This window comes from Prionailurus viverrinus, chromosome C2 (genome assembly GCF_022837055.1).
Source record: "Prionailurus viverrinus isolate Anna chromosome C2, UM_Priviv_1.0, whole genome shotgun sequence".
Classification (NCBI taxonomy): domain Eukaryota; kingdom Metazoa; phylum Chordata; class Mammalia; order Carnivora; family Felidae; genus Prionailurus; species Prionailurus viverrinus.
The window spans coordinates 1,027,713-1,042,479 of record NC_062569.1 but is presented as its reverse complement, the minus strand read 5'-3'; the positions used below and the strand labels follow the sequence as shown (position 1 = coordinate 1,042,479).

General features: G+C 42.1%; 1 protein-coding gene across 1 annotated transcript in view; it reads left to right on the top strand.

The window, feature by feature from the left end:
- ABHD5 (abhydrolase domain containing 5, lysophosphatidic acid acyltransferase) overlaps positions 1-14,767 on the top strand; it is a 29,689-nt gene that overhangs the window by 6,544 nt on the left and 8,378 nt on the right. The window contains exons 2-3 of the mRNA XM_047875029.1: positions 5,697-5,782; positions 8,382-8,754. Coding sequence (XP_047730985.1) covers positions 5,697-5,782; positions 8,382-8,754 — 459 coding nt within the window. The remainder of the gene's footprint in view (positions 1-5,696; positions 5,783-8,381; positions 8,755-14,767) is intronic.

Below are 14,767 nucleotides of genomic sequence, written 5' to 3'. Positions count from 1 at the left end.
GTAGAAAGTTAAGGTAAAAAATGTAGTGTTTTATCTCTCAAACTCAGGATACTTAAAATCAGATTCTTAAGTTAATAAACTCTATTGATATGTTAAGCATATATTTGTCTTCGAGTTGCCACCTCTCCTGCAGTCTTTCAAATTCTTTTTTTCTTTTCCTTCCTTCCTTCCTTCCTTCCTTCCTTCCTTCCTTCCTTCCTTTTTTAACTCAGAAGTCTGCTCACTAAAAAGATTCTCTATGTTTATTACAGAGATTGTAAAGCAAGATTTGTTTTATTTGGCTTTTGATTTGATGTTTAGGGCTGGGATCTCCAGTCTTGCTAATAGGCGTGTAGAAAATGTTTTGGGGCACATTGGTAAGTCTTCCAGTTGTCCTAGATAGGTGTTAGTCCCCATCGTGAATGACTGTTTCTTTATATCGTGACTGACCTTTGGGTTGCTTCTGAAGTTAGGGCCTCAGCCAGTGGATGAATGGTGTTTATCAATGATCTGCTTAAATAAAACAGGGAAGTTTTGCTTTTCTGTTTATTTTCTGAAGCTATGAGAAGGCAGCCTGTATCTTGGTTACCTTTTTGTTTGTTTTCTTGTTTACTGTTTATATCTGGGCCACATGAGTTTCATATTTACTTTGGATTTTGTGACCTCAGAAGAATTGCTGGGTATCTGACAGGCTTCATTCAGCCTCGTGTCCTTAGTGCCAGTTTCACACACCAAGCCTACTACGATGCAGAGCAACACTGGAGGACACAGGAGATCTTGTGGGAGGGGCAGAGGGTCTCTTAGAAGATGAGGTTTATACCCGGAAGGCAGAAGGTGAAGTTGGATGAGTGTCTTGGAGGGTTGAAGCAATAGTGGTGGCCAGCTCCAGACTGGGAACTGGGAATGAAGAGTGATCAAGAAAAGGACAGAAAAGAGAGACCCCAGCTTTGTACTCTTTAGAAATGTTCCTTTGAGCCTATTATGTGTGTTGGAGTCAATCATGTGGAGTATCTCTAAGAAAGAAGGCAGTTTCTATAAAACATATTATCATCTGGTTTAGGCAAAACTGATTGGACAGAAATACTATCAAGGCTTAGGAGAGAAGAGGTATCTTTACAGTTCTAATGAGTAAAAATAAAATATTTTACTATGCTTTGTTAAATATAGATTTTTCAGTTTAAATGTACTTCAGAAAAATTCACTTAAAAACAATTAGCTGCTTCGATGAAAAGGTTGCCTTGAAAATCTGAACAGGATTGGTGGCTCCTGTGGTTGAAAAGCCCTGAGTTTTAGTGTGATGCACTAGACTCGCAAACATAAAAATGCTGTTTTGCCTTTTCTCTTGAGTTAAGCCCATCATCAGGAGGCAAAGATGGGTGGACCAGATCTGTCCTTTGAAAGCTGCTGTAGGCATAATTCCTATATTGCAGGCTGGTGTATAACATTTTAAACTCGAGGACCTGTACGTAGCAGGTATTCAGAGAATGTAAATTTTTCAAAAAGACTGTAACATGGGGCACCTGGGTAGCGCAGTAGGTTGAACATCCAACTCTTGATTTCAGCTCAGTTCATGATCTCACGGTTCATGGGATCAAGCCCTGCGTCAGGGTCTGTGCTGGGGGTGGAGCCTGCTTGGCATTCTCTCTCTTCCTCTCTGCCCTTCCCCCGACTCCTGCGTGCACGTCTGTGTGCTCTCTCTCTCTCTCAAAATAAATAAACTTACAAAAAAAAAAAAAAAAAGACAGAAACAAAGACTGCATTTGTGTTTTCTTTGCCCCAACGTGTCTGTGATGTCTTTTGGAGCCCTAGTAGATTATAGTTCATTTCACTTTATTTGTTTGATTATTTATTTGTTTGTTGAGTACCAACCTCTGATTCTGGCAAAGAACTATGCTATGGTTTGAGGGATATATAAGAACAATGATGAGATTGAGTTATAAGTAGCTTCCTTTTGGTACTAGCTCATATTTTTGCGGCCTAACAGACTTTGATGACCATTCCTGGTCAAGGACAGAAGAGCTTCAGCTTAATAATGGTTTACTTTTTAAATTTTAAGCTCTAAATATCAGGAGATTCTTTTAACTGCCCGTTAACTGCTTTTTTTGCCAACAATTGACAAATTGTTGAATGATTGAAAAACTCATTGCTAAAACTTTGAATTGTTTTTCCTTGATAACTTGTAAATAGCCTTATATATTTATAGACTAATAATGATGTTTTCTATTATGTTTATACCTTGTTAATAAGTTCTATGTATCATTTGTGGGAGATGCCTCGGGGTCATATCATCTTACCCTGTTAATGTAGAAGGTTTGAAAGTAGCACAGAGAACATTTGGAGTGGAGCCTGGTTAGAATGTAGGCTACTATGTGTCTTCTTCGCCTTGCAGGTCTAAGGAATGTGCCTTTGTCCTGTGACTTTGTCCTGTAGGTCATGACAATTCCTCACGCATTTTAAGGAAGATAGTCACCTGAGAAAACAGAGCTTTTGAGGTCAGACAGAATTGAGTTTAAATTTCTACTTGTGTCACTTCCTTACTACCCTAATACCCTTGGATGTCGTGCTTAACATTTCTGAACCGTACTTTTAACATCTGCAAAATGGGGATAACTTGGACCGAAAATACCCTGGATTCTGAGTGACTTAATCATTGTGCAGACATTCATTGAGCGGCTATTATACATAATGCCCAGAGAGATTCCATAGGACAGGGAAATGTAGCATGGACCTACAAAGCTTAGAAAAAGCTGGATTTCTCTACTCACACCTATTCCTAGTTGTGCGTTCTGTGTGGTTATTAGTGGTACCTGAGTCAGATACCTGGAAATCCTCTGTTACACCTTCTGTATATCCAACCAGTTATCAAATCCAGGCTGTTTTCCTTTTTTTGGTATAAAATTTTATTATGATGAAATGCTTACATCTTAAGTGTTTATTTGCTGGATTGTGACATATGCATACATCTGTGTAATTCAACCACCTGTTTAGAGAATGTCACTGCCAACTCAGAAAATTCTCTTATATTCAAGTGATCCACTTGTAATTCACTGTAGCTAATACATTTCAGGTGAAGCAATAACTTCATTTACAACAGCAATGTATGGTAATCTACGTTGGTGAACACAGAGTCCTTACCTTCAAGGATCTTACAGCTGGGCGAGCATATTGATGAGTAAATATGAACGTTATAACACAACTTGAGAAGGAAGAGAATAGAGTTTGTGTATTGGGTGTTAATCCTGCCATCTTGATCTCGTCCTGTTTGGGTATGTGGGCAAAGGGGAAATGAAATCGAATCAGAGGGTGGTAACAGGTATAATGGATCATGACAAGAAGGGGAGATGCATGTTCTAAGGCTATTCAGGCCCAGGAAGCAAGAGAACAGGGGATATTGTGTGGCCAGAAACAGAATAAGGAATGGCAAAAATGACACTAGAATATCAAGTAAAAGGCTGGAGCAGGGCTGAGCTTCCTATTGTAGGTAGCTAGAAGTAGCCTTCCCTTGGAGGTAAGGAGTGATGCAATGTGACCATTCTTTGTCAATTTCCATCTTCAAAGTTCTTCTGAACCTTATTTAAAACTCTCATTTTAGGAATTACTGATTAACATCACATAATTTTAGTGAATTGTTCTGTTGTCATCAGTATAATGTCAACTACCATTTATTCAATGTTTCAGTATTTTATCTTGGGGGCGCCTGGATGGCTCAGTCGGTTAAATGTCCGACTTTGACTCAGGTCATTATTTCGCAGTTGGCAAGTTCAGGTCCCGCGTCAGACTCTGTGCTAATAGCTTAGAGCCTGGAGCCTGCTTCCGATTCTGTGTCTCCCTCTCCCTCTCTCTCTCTCTCTCTCTCTCTCTCCCTCCCTCTCTCTCTCTCTCTCTCTCTCTCTCTCTCTGCCCCTCCCCCACTCATGCTGTCTCTCTCTCTCAAAATAAACAAACATTAAAAATAAGTAAGTAAATAAATAAATTAAATAAATAAATAAATAAATATTTTATCTTGGAGTATACTCCATGCTTTACATCTGTGGTAGTGGTCCCCAAAGGTAATGGTCTCAAAAGACGTGTCCATTTTCTAATCCTTGGCACCTGTGAATGTTACTTTATATGGGAAAGATTCTGCAGACTTTTAATTTAACTAATTACAATTACTTTGAAAACTGCAATGATCCTGGGATGTCTGGGTGGGCCCTAAATGCAATCACTAGTGATTCTATAAGTGAAAGGCAGAGGGAGATTGATTACAGACAGGGAGAAGGACGTCACACAGAAGGCAGTGTGGTAATGGATGGGGACAACTGGAGTGACCCTGCCTTAGGATAAAGAATACCGGCAGTCACCAGAACCCAGAAGAGGCAAGGATTTTCTGATAGAGCCTCTATTGGGAGTGTGGCCCTGAATAAATTTCTGTTGTTTTAGGCTATGAAGTTTGTAATTTGTTATAGCAGCCATTGGAAACAATGCCCTTGTTACTTGAGAACACACATCATGCACTTCCTTATGTGCTTGTGCTCATGCGCTTCATGGGGGATGCCTCAATTACCACTCTAAATCCTGTTTACCTAGAAGATGTAGCTCAAAAGTAACTCTCTGATGCCCTCAAGGAGAACTGATCACTCTTACCTCTGTTTGATAATTGATATGTCCCAAGTGATTAAAATAGTTCCTCACAGATAGTTAAGTGCTCAGTTAAGTACTTGTGGAATGAATTCATTCCATCATGTATTATAGTTGCTGGGTCACCTGTTTCCTCCATTAGATTCCACCCTCCCCCTTTGATATAACATTGTATAAGTTTATCAACAAATCAACTGTGTTGATTTGACACTATTTATATAACATTTATATACTGCAGTCTGGTTACACTTTAGCTAACACCTCTTACAACATTACATAAGTGCCATTTCTTTTGAGGTTGTGACATTTAAGATTTGGTCTCTTAGTTTTGAAGGGTGCATGTTACAGACCATAGTCCGTGTGCTGTGCTTTAGATCTCCAGAACTTAGGCCTCTTCTAGTTGTATCTTCTAGTTTGTATCCTTCAGCCTGTTTTATTTTTAAATATTCCTTGGCCTCATCTTCTTGGTGCCATAGCCTTGGTTTAGGCCCATACCTCTCCTCTGGAAGCTACAGTGGTTTGTCTTTCTTCCTTCTCGGATTCATTTTCTCTTTAATCGGGAAGCTCTTCACTTTGGATATTCCTGGTCAGGAGCTAGCTCTCACTAACTGTCACAGAACTGCTGACGCTTTGCGTTTTCCCAGATTGTTAGGATGAGCTTGTGGTCTGCTGCTGCCAGGCTGGGAGTTAAAGGTTCGTCCTCTCCTTCGTTAGCTACTAGCAAAGCCTGTCTTTTCTCGTGTCCCCACACCTTGCCTTACTGGTTGCCTCAGGCTTGCTTCTGTCCCCCCTGCCAGATACCTGGGTCATTCTTTTCATCTACTATTTATTGGACCCTGAAGCTTTTTCATCAACAGTTAACCAGGTCACTCTAGGCCAGCCATGTGTACCTGTAGGTTCACAGGCTGAAGTTGAATGTCTGCTGCCCAGTACTTTACCACAATGCTGTGTATGTATTAGGTGGGTTGTGCCACAGGTAGACAGCTTCACCATCGTATGGACGATAAGTTTCCTGTTCTGCTTTTCTTCAGATGTGACAGCTGGGAGTTGAGAAGAGCATTAACATCTCTCTGTGTATTTTGTTTTTGATGCTCTAGGTCAGGATGGCTAACTGGTTGGCTTCCCACCTGGTGCCCTACATCTACATCACACCTTAAAGAAGCTGAAGAGAAAATTTTAAAATGTAAGGTTTTCTTCCTGTAAGTTAACTGAGCTATTTGCTGAACTAGATCTCATAGGTCACATTGCCCAGAAACTGGAGATAAGGTTCTGTGTGTGGTCTGTTTTTCCCTTTACCATGTTATTAACAAGTGCAGAAACGCTGGGAAGCAGGGGTTCTCAAACTTTTTGGTCTTGGGTCCCTATTATACTCTTTAAGAAAAAAAAATTTTTAATGTTGATTATTTTTTTTTCTTAAAATTTTAATGTTTTTATTTATTTTTGAGACAGAGAGAGACAGAGCATGAGCAGGGGAGGGGGAGAGAGAGAGGGAGACACAGAACCCGAAGCAGGCTCCAGTCTCTGAGCTGTCAGCACAGAGCCTGACACGGGGCTCGAACTCATGGATTGTGAGATCATGACCTGAGCTGAAGTCGGATGCTTAACCAACTGAGCCACCCAGGTGCCCCTTTAATGTTTATTTTTAAGAGAGACAGCGTGTAAGCAGGGGAGGGGCAGAGGGAGAGGGAGACACAGAATCCGAAGCAGGCTCCAGGCTCCGAGCCGTCAGCACAGAGCCTGATGTGGGGCTTGAACCCACAAATGGTGAGATCATGACCTGAACCGCAGTTGGACGCTGAACTAACTGAGTCACCCAGGTGCCCCCCCTACTATACTCTTAAATTAATTAAAGGACTTAAATTAGTAAGGACCTTAAGGAGCTTTGTTTATCAGTTATAGCTATCAATGTTTACCAACTAGAAATTAAAATGGAATTATTTGAAATATGTTAATTTATTCATTTTAAAGTAATAGTAAGAAACCTATTACAGATTCATGTTTTCTAAAAATAACTACTTCCCAAGCAGAAATGTAGCGAGAAAAGTAGCATTGTATGCAAATCTCTTTAATGTTTGGCTTAATATAAGGTTAACTGGATTGTCGGATCTGCTTCTGCCTTAAGACTGTTGGTAATCACATCCATGTGATCTCTGGAAACTCCACTGCATACCCATCAAAGAATGAGAGTAAAAAATTAGTTTTGTCATGAAAACAGTTTTGACCTCCTACATCTCCGGGAAGGGTCTCAGGGAGTCCCCAGAGATCCTGACTATGCCTGATCACATGCTCTAGGTGTTCCAGAACACATGGCTTTGTGTGGTGAAGCACTTACTGGACTGGAACAAGGTATCCTGGTCCAGGCCCAGACCTGCAGTCTGGTAGTGTCAGGATCTTGGATAAGCCACCGTCAGTTTCCCATTTGTTACCTGTAAGATGAAGGGGCAGGATGATCCTTAGAGTTCCTTCTGGTGCTAGTTTCGTAGGATTCCTTAATTCTGCGTTTCAGTGGTGTGGAAACCTGTTTTTAAAATTTCTTACGAGCACTGAAATTTGCCCAAACTTGCACTGTTGTGGCAGGGCAGTCCTGGTATCTCTGGGTATATATTTCCTGGCAGTGGTGCTTACTGGTTCCCTACTGATTCCCTACCGAGAGAGTCTGGGGGTGCAAAAAGGAATGAGAATCGGGCCCTGGTTCAGTGTCAGATGTGAAAACAAGTGGGGTGAGCTACCCAATAGAGGTTACAGTTGGTGTCGATGGGAATACGCAGACATCTGTGTTCAAGATGCTGCCGTGGTTTGCTTTGGTACCGATGCTGGATCGTGCCCTTTTCTAAGCTGACGGCATTTCCCCCCATTTGGAGGCCTGGGCTCCATTACTATTCTGAATGAATGCTGAGTTTCCTCTTTACTGCTACTGTGTGGTACAAAACCTGAGATTATTTGTTTGGCTGACGGGCAGAAACTCCCAGTTCTCTGGTGTTTGTCCGCTACGGGTGAATACGGGCAAGTAGGTGGTATATCTAAAGTGTCAATAATTCAGTTGATAATTTAACAGAAAGGAATTTCAAATTGGTTTTGTCTTTAGTCAATTTGGGGGAGGTTTAAAGTGTTGAGTCCCACAGCACTGAAGGCAAGTAAAAGTTTTTATCTACAAAACTGTGATTCTTTGCATTATTGTTGGACTTGAACCAAAACTTCATGCCAAGACTTCCTGCCATACCCTGTCCCCTCTTTTCTACTAAACTTTGAAATGACTTAAGGTTCTGGTTATGTGTTTAATACAGATACTGTTAGTCCTTCCCTAAATTCCTGGTCACTTTTTAGGGAAAAATGTTTCTTTTGAGTCTGACTTCGGTCTTCAGTGATTAATCTTCCAGTGTTAGACAAATTCAAGGTATTCTTTTGCTATAGTCTGCACAGTTAGAGACCTCCAAACAGCGGGTCCATGAGCACTAAGTTCCTCTCCAATTCTAGAAGCCTCAGACCCTCATTTGGTAGATGTGAAAAGAAGCCCAAACAACTGACATGACTTGCGAAAAGACCTCGGCGGCAGGTACTTGAGACTTCCCTGAGATAGATCTTCCCACTTAGATGAGAATTACTTGCTTCAATAAGATGTATGCTTTTTTTTTTTTTTTTTTTGGAATGACCTAATAAAGGCTAAAATCCTTTGAATTGATACCAGTCTAGAAGATTATTAATTTCTGATTGCTCTGAGAACACTCCTCTTCTCAGGAGAAGTAGGGAAACTAAGCAGAATTTCTTTTTTATGTTTTCATTAGGTGTCCCCTGCACATACAAGAAAGAACCTGTTTGTATATCGAATGGGAATAAGATATGGACACTGAAGTTCTCTCACAATATTTCAAACAAGACTCCACTTGTCCTCCTCCATGGTTTTGGAGGAGGTCTTGGACTCTGGGCACTGAATTATGGAGATCTTTGCAACGATAGACCCATCTATGCCTTTGACCTGTTGGGCTTTGGACGAAGTAGCAGGCCCAGGTTTGACAGTGATGCGGAAGAAGTGGAGAATCAGTTTGTGGAATCCATCGAAGAGTGGAGATGTGCCCTGGGATTGGACAAAATGATCTTGCTTGGACACAACCTGGGTGGGTTCTTGGCTGCTGCTTACTCACTGAAGTACCCCTCAAGGTAAGTGATGGTCACAGAAGAGAGACCGCCAGCTGCTGGTCTCTGCTAGCCTGTCTTTGCTGGTTGTTGGTGTTTGAGCCTTTCAAGACAGATTCTCTTACAGGATCCTTGAGACCAAATAGGCACAACCAGTGGCCAGTTTAGTGACTGAAATAATGATGTCAGTGTTTTCTTGTTACACTTGCTAAACATTGGTAGAAGGCTTGAGGAAAGGACTTTCTGTTTGCCAAACTTGAGAGTGTCTACAATTTAAACCACAAGTAAGAATTGTTTCAGTGGTGGGGTGCCTGGGTGGCTCAGTTGGTTGTGTCCAACTCTTGATTTTGGCTCAGGTCATGATTGCATGGTTTGTGACTTCAAAGGCCCACATCAGGCTGTGCACTGTAATGCAGAGCCTGCTTGGGATTCTTTGTTTCCCCCTCTCTCTGCCCCTTCCCTGCTCATGATCTCATGATGTCTCTCTCTCTCTCTCAAAAATAAGTAAATAAACGTTAAAAAAAAAAAAAGAATTGTTTTAGTGGTATTGTTTGTTGTTATTGTTATCATTAGATCTCTGGGCCCAACAGGCTTTTACTAACCTTTTTCAGGTTATAATAAAGTGTAACAGGAACCCAAAGGTGAGAAATTAGAAGTCCTGGGGGCCAATGTTATTTTTTGGCTTAGAGCAAATCCTTCAGCCTGGAAGCTTCAGTTTTCTCACCTGTAAACTACAGAAAATATATCTGCATAGTGTATCTGACAGGGTTTTTATTATCTGTGCCCTACCTTTATTGTTACAGATTTATTTTTCAGACTCATTTTGAATTAATGACTTGAATTTTGCTTCAGAATCTTTGTACTTCTGCTTTCTTTGTTTACCTTATTTTCTTGTGCTATTTCCTATTTGTTTCAGCTCTGAGTGAAGGTCACATTTGAGTGCTAAGAAAATAGAAGAAAAGCTTTTTTTTTTTTTCCTTATCATTCGGAAAGAGACGAAAAAAATCAACATTTCTATGTTGCCGGTGCATTTTCTCATTAGACTAATTTTTAAATCCAGAATTGCAGCCAACTTTGACAGTGAGGTCTGTGAATGAAACCTAGGATGACGGCCGTTTGTTTTCAGATGGCACGCATGCACCTGTGAGGCCGCCCCGTCACGTGACGTCAGGTGTGCTGTCCACACTTGGAAGCGTGGGGCAGCAGCCCTGCGTCCCTGAGGTTTTCTTCCCTCAGACAGCTGGCTTTTTCTGTACACGTTCTCTGTCTCAACTTCAGCTTTAATACTTTCCCCCCTTTGGGGAATTTGTAGTCCTGGGTGTGCTAGCCGGTTGTAGTCTTGTCAAATGACAGACCCCTTCTTCCAAAAAAATCCAGCAAGTTTTCTTTTTCTAGTTGGCTTTTGGAATTTACTATCTTCTACTGTGTCCTACTCTTAGCGGAAAGTAAGAGAAGGAAGTGGATACTTTTCAGGTAAAAGATAACAGGGGGCTCTCTGCAGGGGGGCTGGGCTTCCTTTGTTTCTTATCAGGGGTTTATTATGTTTCTCTCGTGGTATTTATCCCTTGGCGATGTGATACAGGACTATGTGGGCTAGACTCTGGCCGTGAATCCTGGCCCTTCATGGCTATTTACTATTTAGGTCGGTCGGTGAGAGTTTCATTTGCAGTTACGAAGTACTCCGAAGAAATCAGTGATTCAAAAGAGAATGAGCACTTTGTTTTTATTTGTTTATTTATTTAAATTTTAAGTAGTTAACATACAGTGAAATACTGGTTTCCGGGATAGACTTCAGTGATTCTTCACTTCCATGCAACACCCAGTGAAGAATGAGCACCTTAAAACTTTCTATGAAAGAGAACAGCAACATACTTTGAATGACATGGTGGGCAGCACAAGTCTCTGAAAGCAAGCCAGTGGTTCCTGCAGTGGGCTGCATTTTAGAAAATGCGTTTTGAATGCTTGTGCCTAATGCTAGAAATAAAACTAAAGAAATGTGTCAGGACCGAGAACCACCAAGAGAATGCTTGAAATAATTAGCATGTTTAAATCGAGCGATTGCTACCCAGTATTTGAGAAGAAGTCTATAGACCATGCTGGCTATTCAAGCCTATATTCTTACCTGTATAACTTACATTATTAAACACAAGTTAATTTCAAAATAGTGAGGTCCTCTGGGTTTTCAGGTATCCCAAATCATGCATGACATTTAGTCAGACCACTGTGGTTGGGCACATGGTGGTGCCCAGTGTTAAGTTCATGAAACAAGGAGGCCATCAGACTGAGGTGGCTGTAATGCTCTCGTGGCCTACGTAAGCAAATTAAAATCTAAGCCTGTAATTGCCTCAAGGTTATGAAATTGAAACCTAAAAACAACCAATCACAAATAGCCAACTTGGTCTTAACCTACAGCCAGTCAGATAATTTACTCTCTTTGCTTCCACACATTCTCTACGTAAGTCTTTGCCCCGCTCCTCTTGCTGGAGCATATCTAACCACTCACTGCCTCATTCAAATTTTTGCTCAAATAAACTCTGGACATTTTCAATATGCCTGCTTTATCTTTTAACAGTATTAACTGAGTATGGAACTACCTACTCTCAATGTCTCTTACCCAGCTTTCACTTGATCCAGCTCTTTGAAAAGATTTTCATTTTTTTTAGAGCAGTTTTAGGTTTACAACCACATTGAGAGGGAGGTACAGACATTTCCTGTATAATTCCCGCCTCTACACTACACATAGCCTTTCCCACAGGTACCATTTATATTGTGCTGTCATGAGATTAAATCTTTGAGGGCCACCCTGGTGCCTCAGTCGGTTGAGCATCCAACTTTGGCTTAAGTCATGATCTCACGATGTGAGCCGATGATTTGAGCCCCATTTTGGCTCACTGCCGTCAGCGCAGAGCCCGGTCTGGCTATTCTGTCCCCCTCTCGGCCCCTCCCCCGTGTTCTCATGTTCTCTCTCTCTCTTCGCTCGCTCTCTCTCAAAAATGAATAAACATTAAAATATATAAATCTTTGCTTTTCAGAAAGATTTTGCAGGGAGGGGGTTGAAAAGAAGGAAAAAATGATCTAGTTGAGATCAGATGAGATGCACTTAATTTCCTTCACTCACTGTGCATCTTTTCTTGTGTCTCTGTTTTTTCTCCTAATGGACTCTGACAGAGTTACCTTTTTCTTTGTTTCCTCCAGTATAACAAATACAATCTTTCTTTTTCTTTTTGAAGTAAAACAATTTTTTCTACGCGTGCAGGAACAAACCCAAAGACAACAGTCCATACCTATTTCTGTTCTCATCTTTTAGGGGTGGCCCCATTCTTCCTTTTTTATTTTTATAGGGCAGTTTGAGGTACAGAATGAAAGTGCATAGTTTACTAGTTTAATGTACTTGTTTAGGAAGCGTTCTTTTGCTAGAGAACAGATAAAACCCGATCCATTTTTTTTCCTAATTTTTATTCATTCGGTCAACATAAGATGCTTCATGTCTATGAGCAGCAGAGTGTCTCTGTCCATAAAAGTTGTTTTGTGGCCTAACTTGTGGTGGCAGTCACGTATTTTCCCAATTCTTAATACTGGTTGAAAACTGAGCGTTGAGCAGGTGTGATGCTTTATGTAGAAAAGCACCTGGATGCTTCCTCCATTGAAATATTGGTAATGAATGAAATACTTTAACATTATATTCCAGCAGGTTGGTTGTGTTTAAAGAATGTTTTTTATATAAGTTTTTTTATGTTTATTTTTGAAAGAGAGAGACAGAGCATGAGCTGGCGAGGGGCAGAGAGAGAGGGAGACTAAAGCAGGCTCCAGGCTCTGAGCCGTCAGCACAGAGCCCGACGTGGGGCTTGAACCCAAATACCGCGAGATCACGACCTGAGCTGAAGTCGGATGCTTAGCCGACTGAGCCACCCAGGCGCCCCTAACGAATGTTGAGAGACTGTATGTGTTTAGAAGGCTTAAGATGTGCTGGAGAAGAGATACAACTTAACCTGCTGAGGGGTGTGAAGGGGGTGGGCAGGTCCGTGGGAGCTCTGGAGGAGAACCTGGCCCAGTATGACACCTGAAGAAGTGCAGTGTAAGCTGAGGTTGAGTCTCAAGGGGAGAGCATTCTAGGCAGTGGGGAAAGAAATTGCTAGGTGGACAGCTTGGGCCCTTCTGGAAAGGCCATGTGGCTGGTGAGCAGAGGGGTTACAAACTGGTTTGTAGGTTTCTTTAAACGGGGGCACAATTACTATGTCCCATCCCCCAAATGACCTTCGTTCATCTCGGTTCGCTTACCACGATGTGTGTGAGAGATGCCATCGTAATTTCATTTGTAGGTTAATGTGCTGTGTCACAAACAGTAGGGCCACTCGCGGCGTGAGGCGTCATGGGCTGCCATCCCACTACCTTCCTCTTCAGGCTGTGTGATCCCCCGTAAGGTGGGCATGGGAGAGAGTCGAGTGAGCCAAGCGCACTATGCCATAAACACCTTGTCATAAACTACGGAAAAGGCCCGTGTGGAAACTTACTGATTTAGGAAGTGTTTGGCCAAGAGAATAGATACAGTAGAATAGGTTACGACTGGTCCTTTCTTCTGCACGGAATGACTTTCAGGTCTTGTGACCTGCAGCCTTGCCTGGCTCTGTCTCCTGACGGTACAGAGATGGGCTGAGCATTTTTTGCCAGCCCCACTTGAGAAGAAAGGCTCCTCTACTTGGCCTGAAGTCGGGGGTCTTTCGTGCGTGCGTTGTTCAAGGAGCTGCTGCCTTGTCCCTCAGAGGTGGGAGCCGGCGGGAAATGCCTTGGGGCCGAGGGTTCTTCCTCTGGCTTTCCCTGCTCCTTTCCTTCTTCTGTAAGTAGGTCCTTTGGTTCCCTTGTGCTCTTTGGTTCTAGGCCTGATTGTCTTCTTGTATCATTTCTGGCTGGTGGCTGACCTTAAAGCCCATGAGAGTCAGGTTTGTGTAAAATACCCTTGTTGGCATTCAGACTCCCTCCTCCCCGCCTGTGGGAGCAGAGGTCATCCCCTGCTCTGCCCTTGGGCGGTAATGTGCTCACCATCTTCAAATTCAAGACCTACTCCGGTGACCGATTTGAAGAATGCCTCTTCAAGCGTTTCGAAACGGATAGGCTCTTCTCTCCTTCCTGCTCTGCCAGTTCTTTTTCCTGTCGTTTGAATCAGTCTCTCTTTCTTGGTGAAGAAGTCTGATAGCGTGACTCATGTATGCCGTCTTGCTAGACTCATTCCTTAATCCTGGATGTGAGCCAACAATCCCGTCAGGCCGTCCTCTGTGGACTGTCAGAGGGTTGGGTCGACATTCCTGTAAGTTTAGATACACATTTAAACCAAATAACTTCTGTCAGGCAAGGAGGTAACCTTGTCACCAGCAGAGCTGGTGAGAAGGTAGCCTGGGAACTTGGACTGCTGCGAGGTTGTAATAACCTGTGGTCAGGCTTTCTTGAAGACTCAAAGTTCGGTGCCTCACTGCACACGTGGTTCCGGCCACTGACTTCTCACGCCCCCTACAAAAAGTCTTCTCTACTAGCTAGCCTTCCCAGTTTTGCCGCTATGACTGGATAACATTTCCTGGACATTTATTAACAGCCGCAACCTAAGTGCTCTGATGGTCTGTCTCATTTAAAAGTCTTCTAACCAGAAATAAGCAAGTTCTTTTCTGAGGCATTTTACATCGAGTGGAGGCAGATGATACATAACTCCCAGGTTAGACGTTTTGGCAGCGCTTTTAAAAAGTTGTTTTCCAACTTTTTTGACAATACTCTCTCGCTAAGAATTATGTGTGTGTCTGAGATAAAAGTTCCATGGAATGGTATCACACTTGTTAAATATTTTTCTGTTCCAAACTGCACAATTAAAAAGAGCAGCTGGCTCACTCCCACTAATGGGTAGTGGCCTGCAAGGCTCATCTAAGAAATAATAGTGACCAAAACAATCCAGACTTGCACTAAGTGCTGTGCTTACTTTATGAGTATAGTTAATGAAGTTTCTATATACTTACATGCTTTCCTTTCTGAGTGGAAACGTGGAACAACCTGAGAC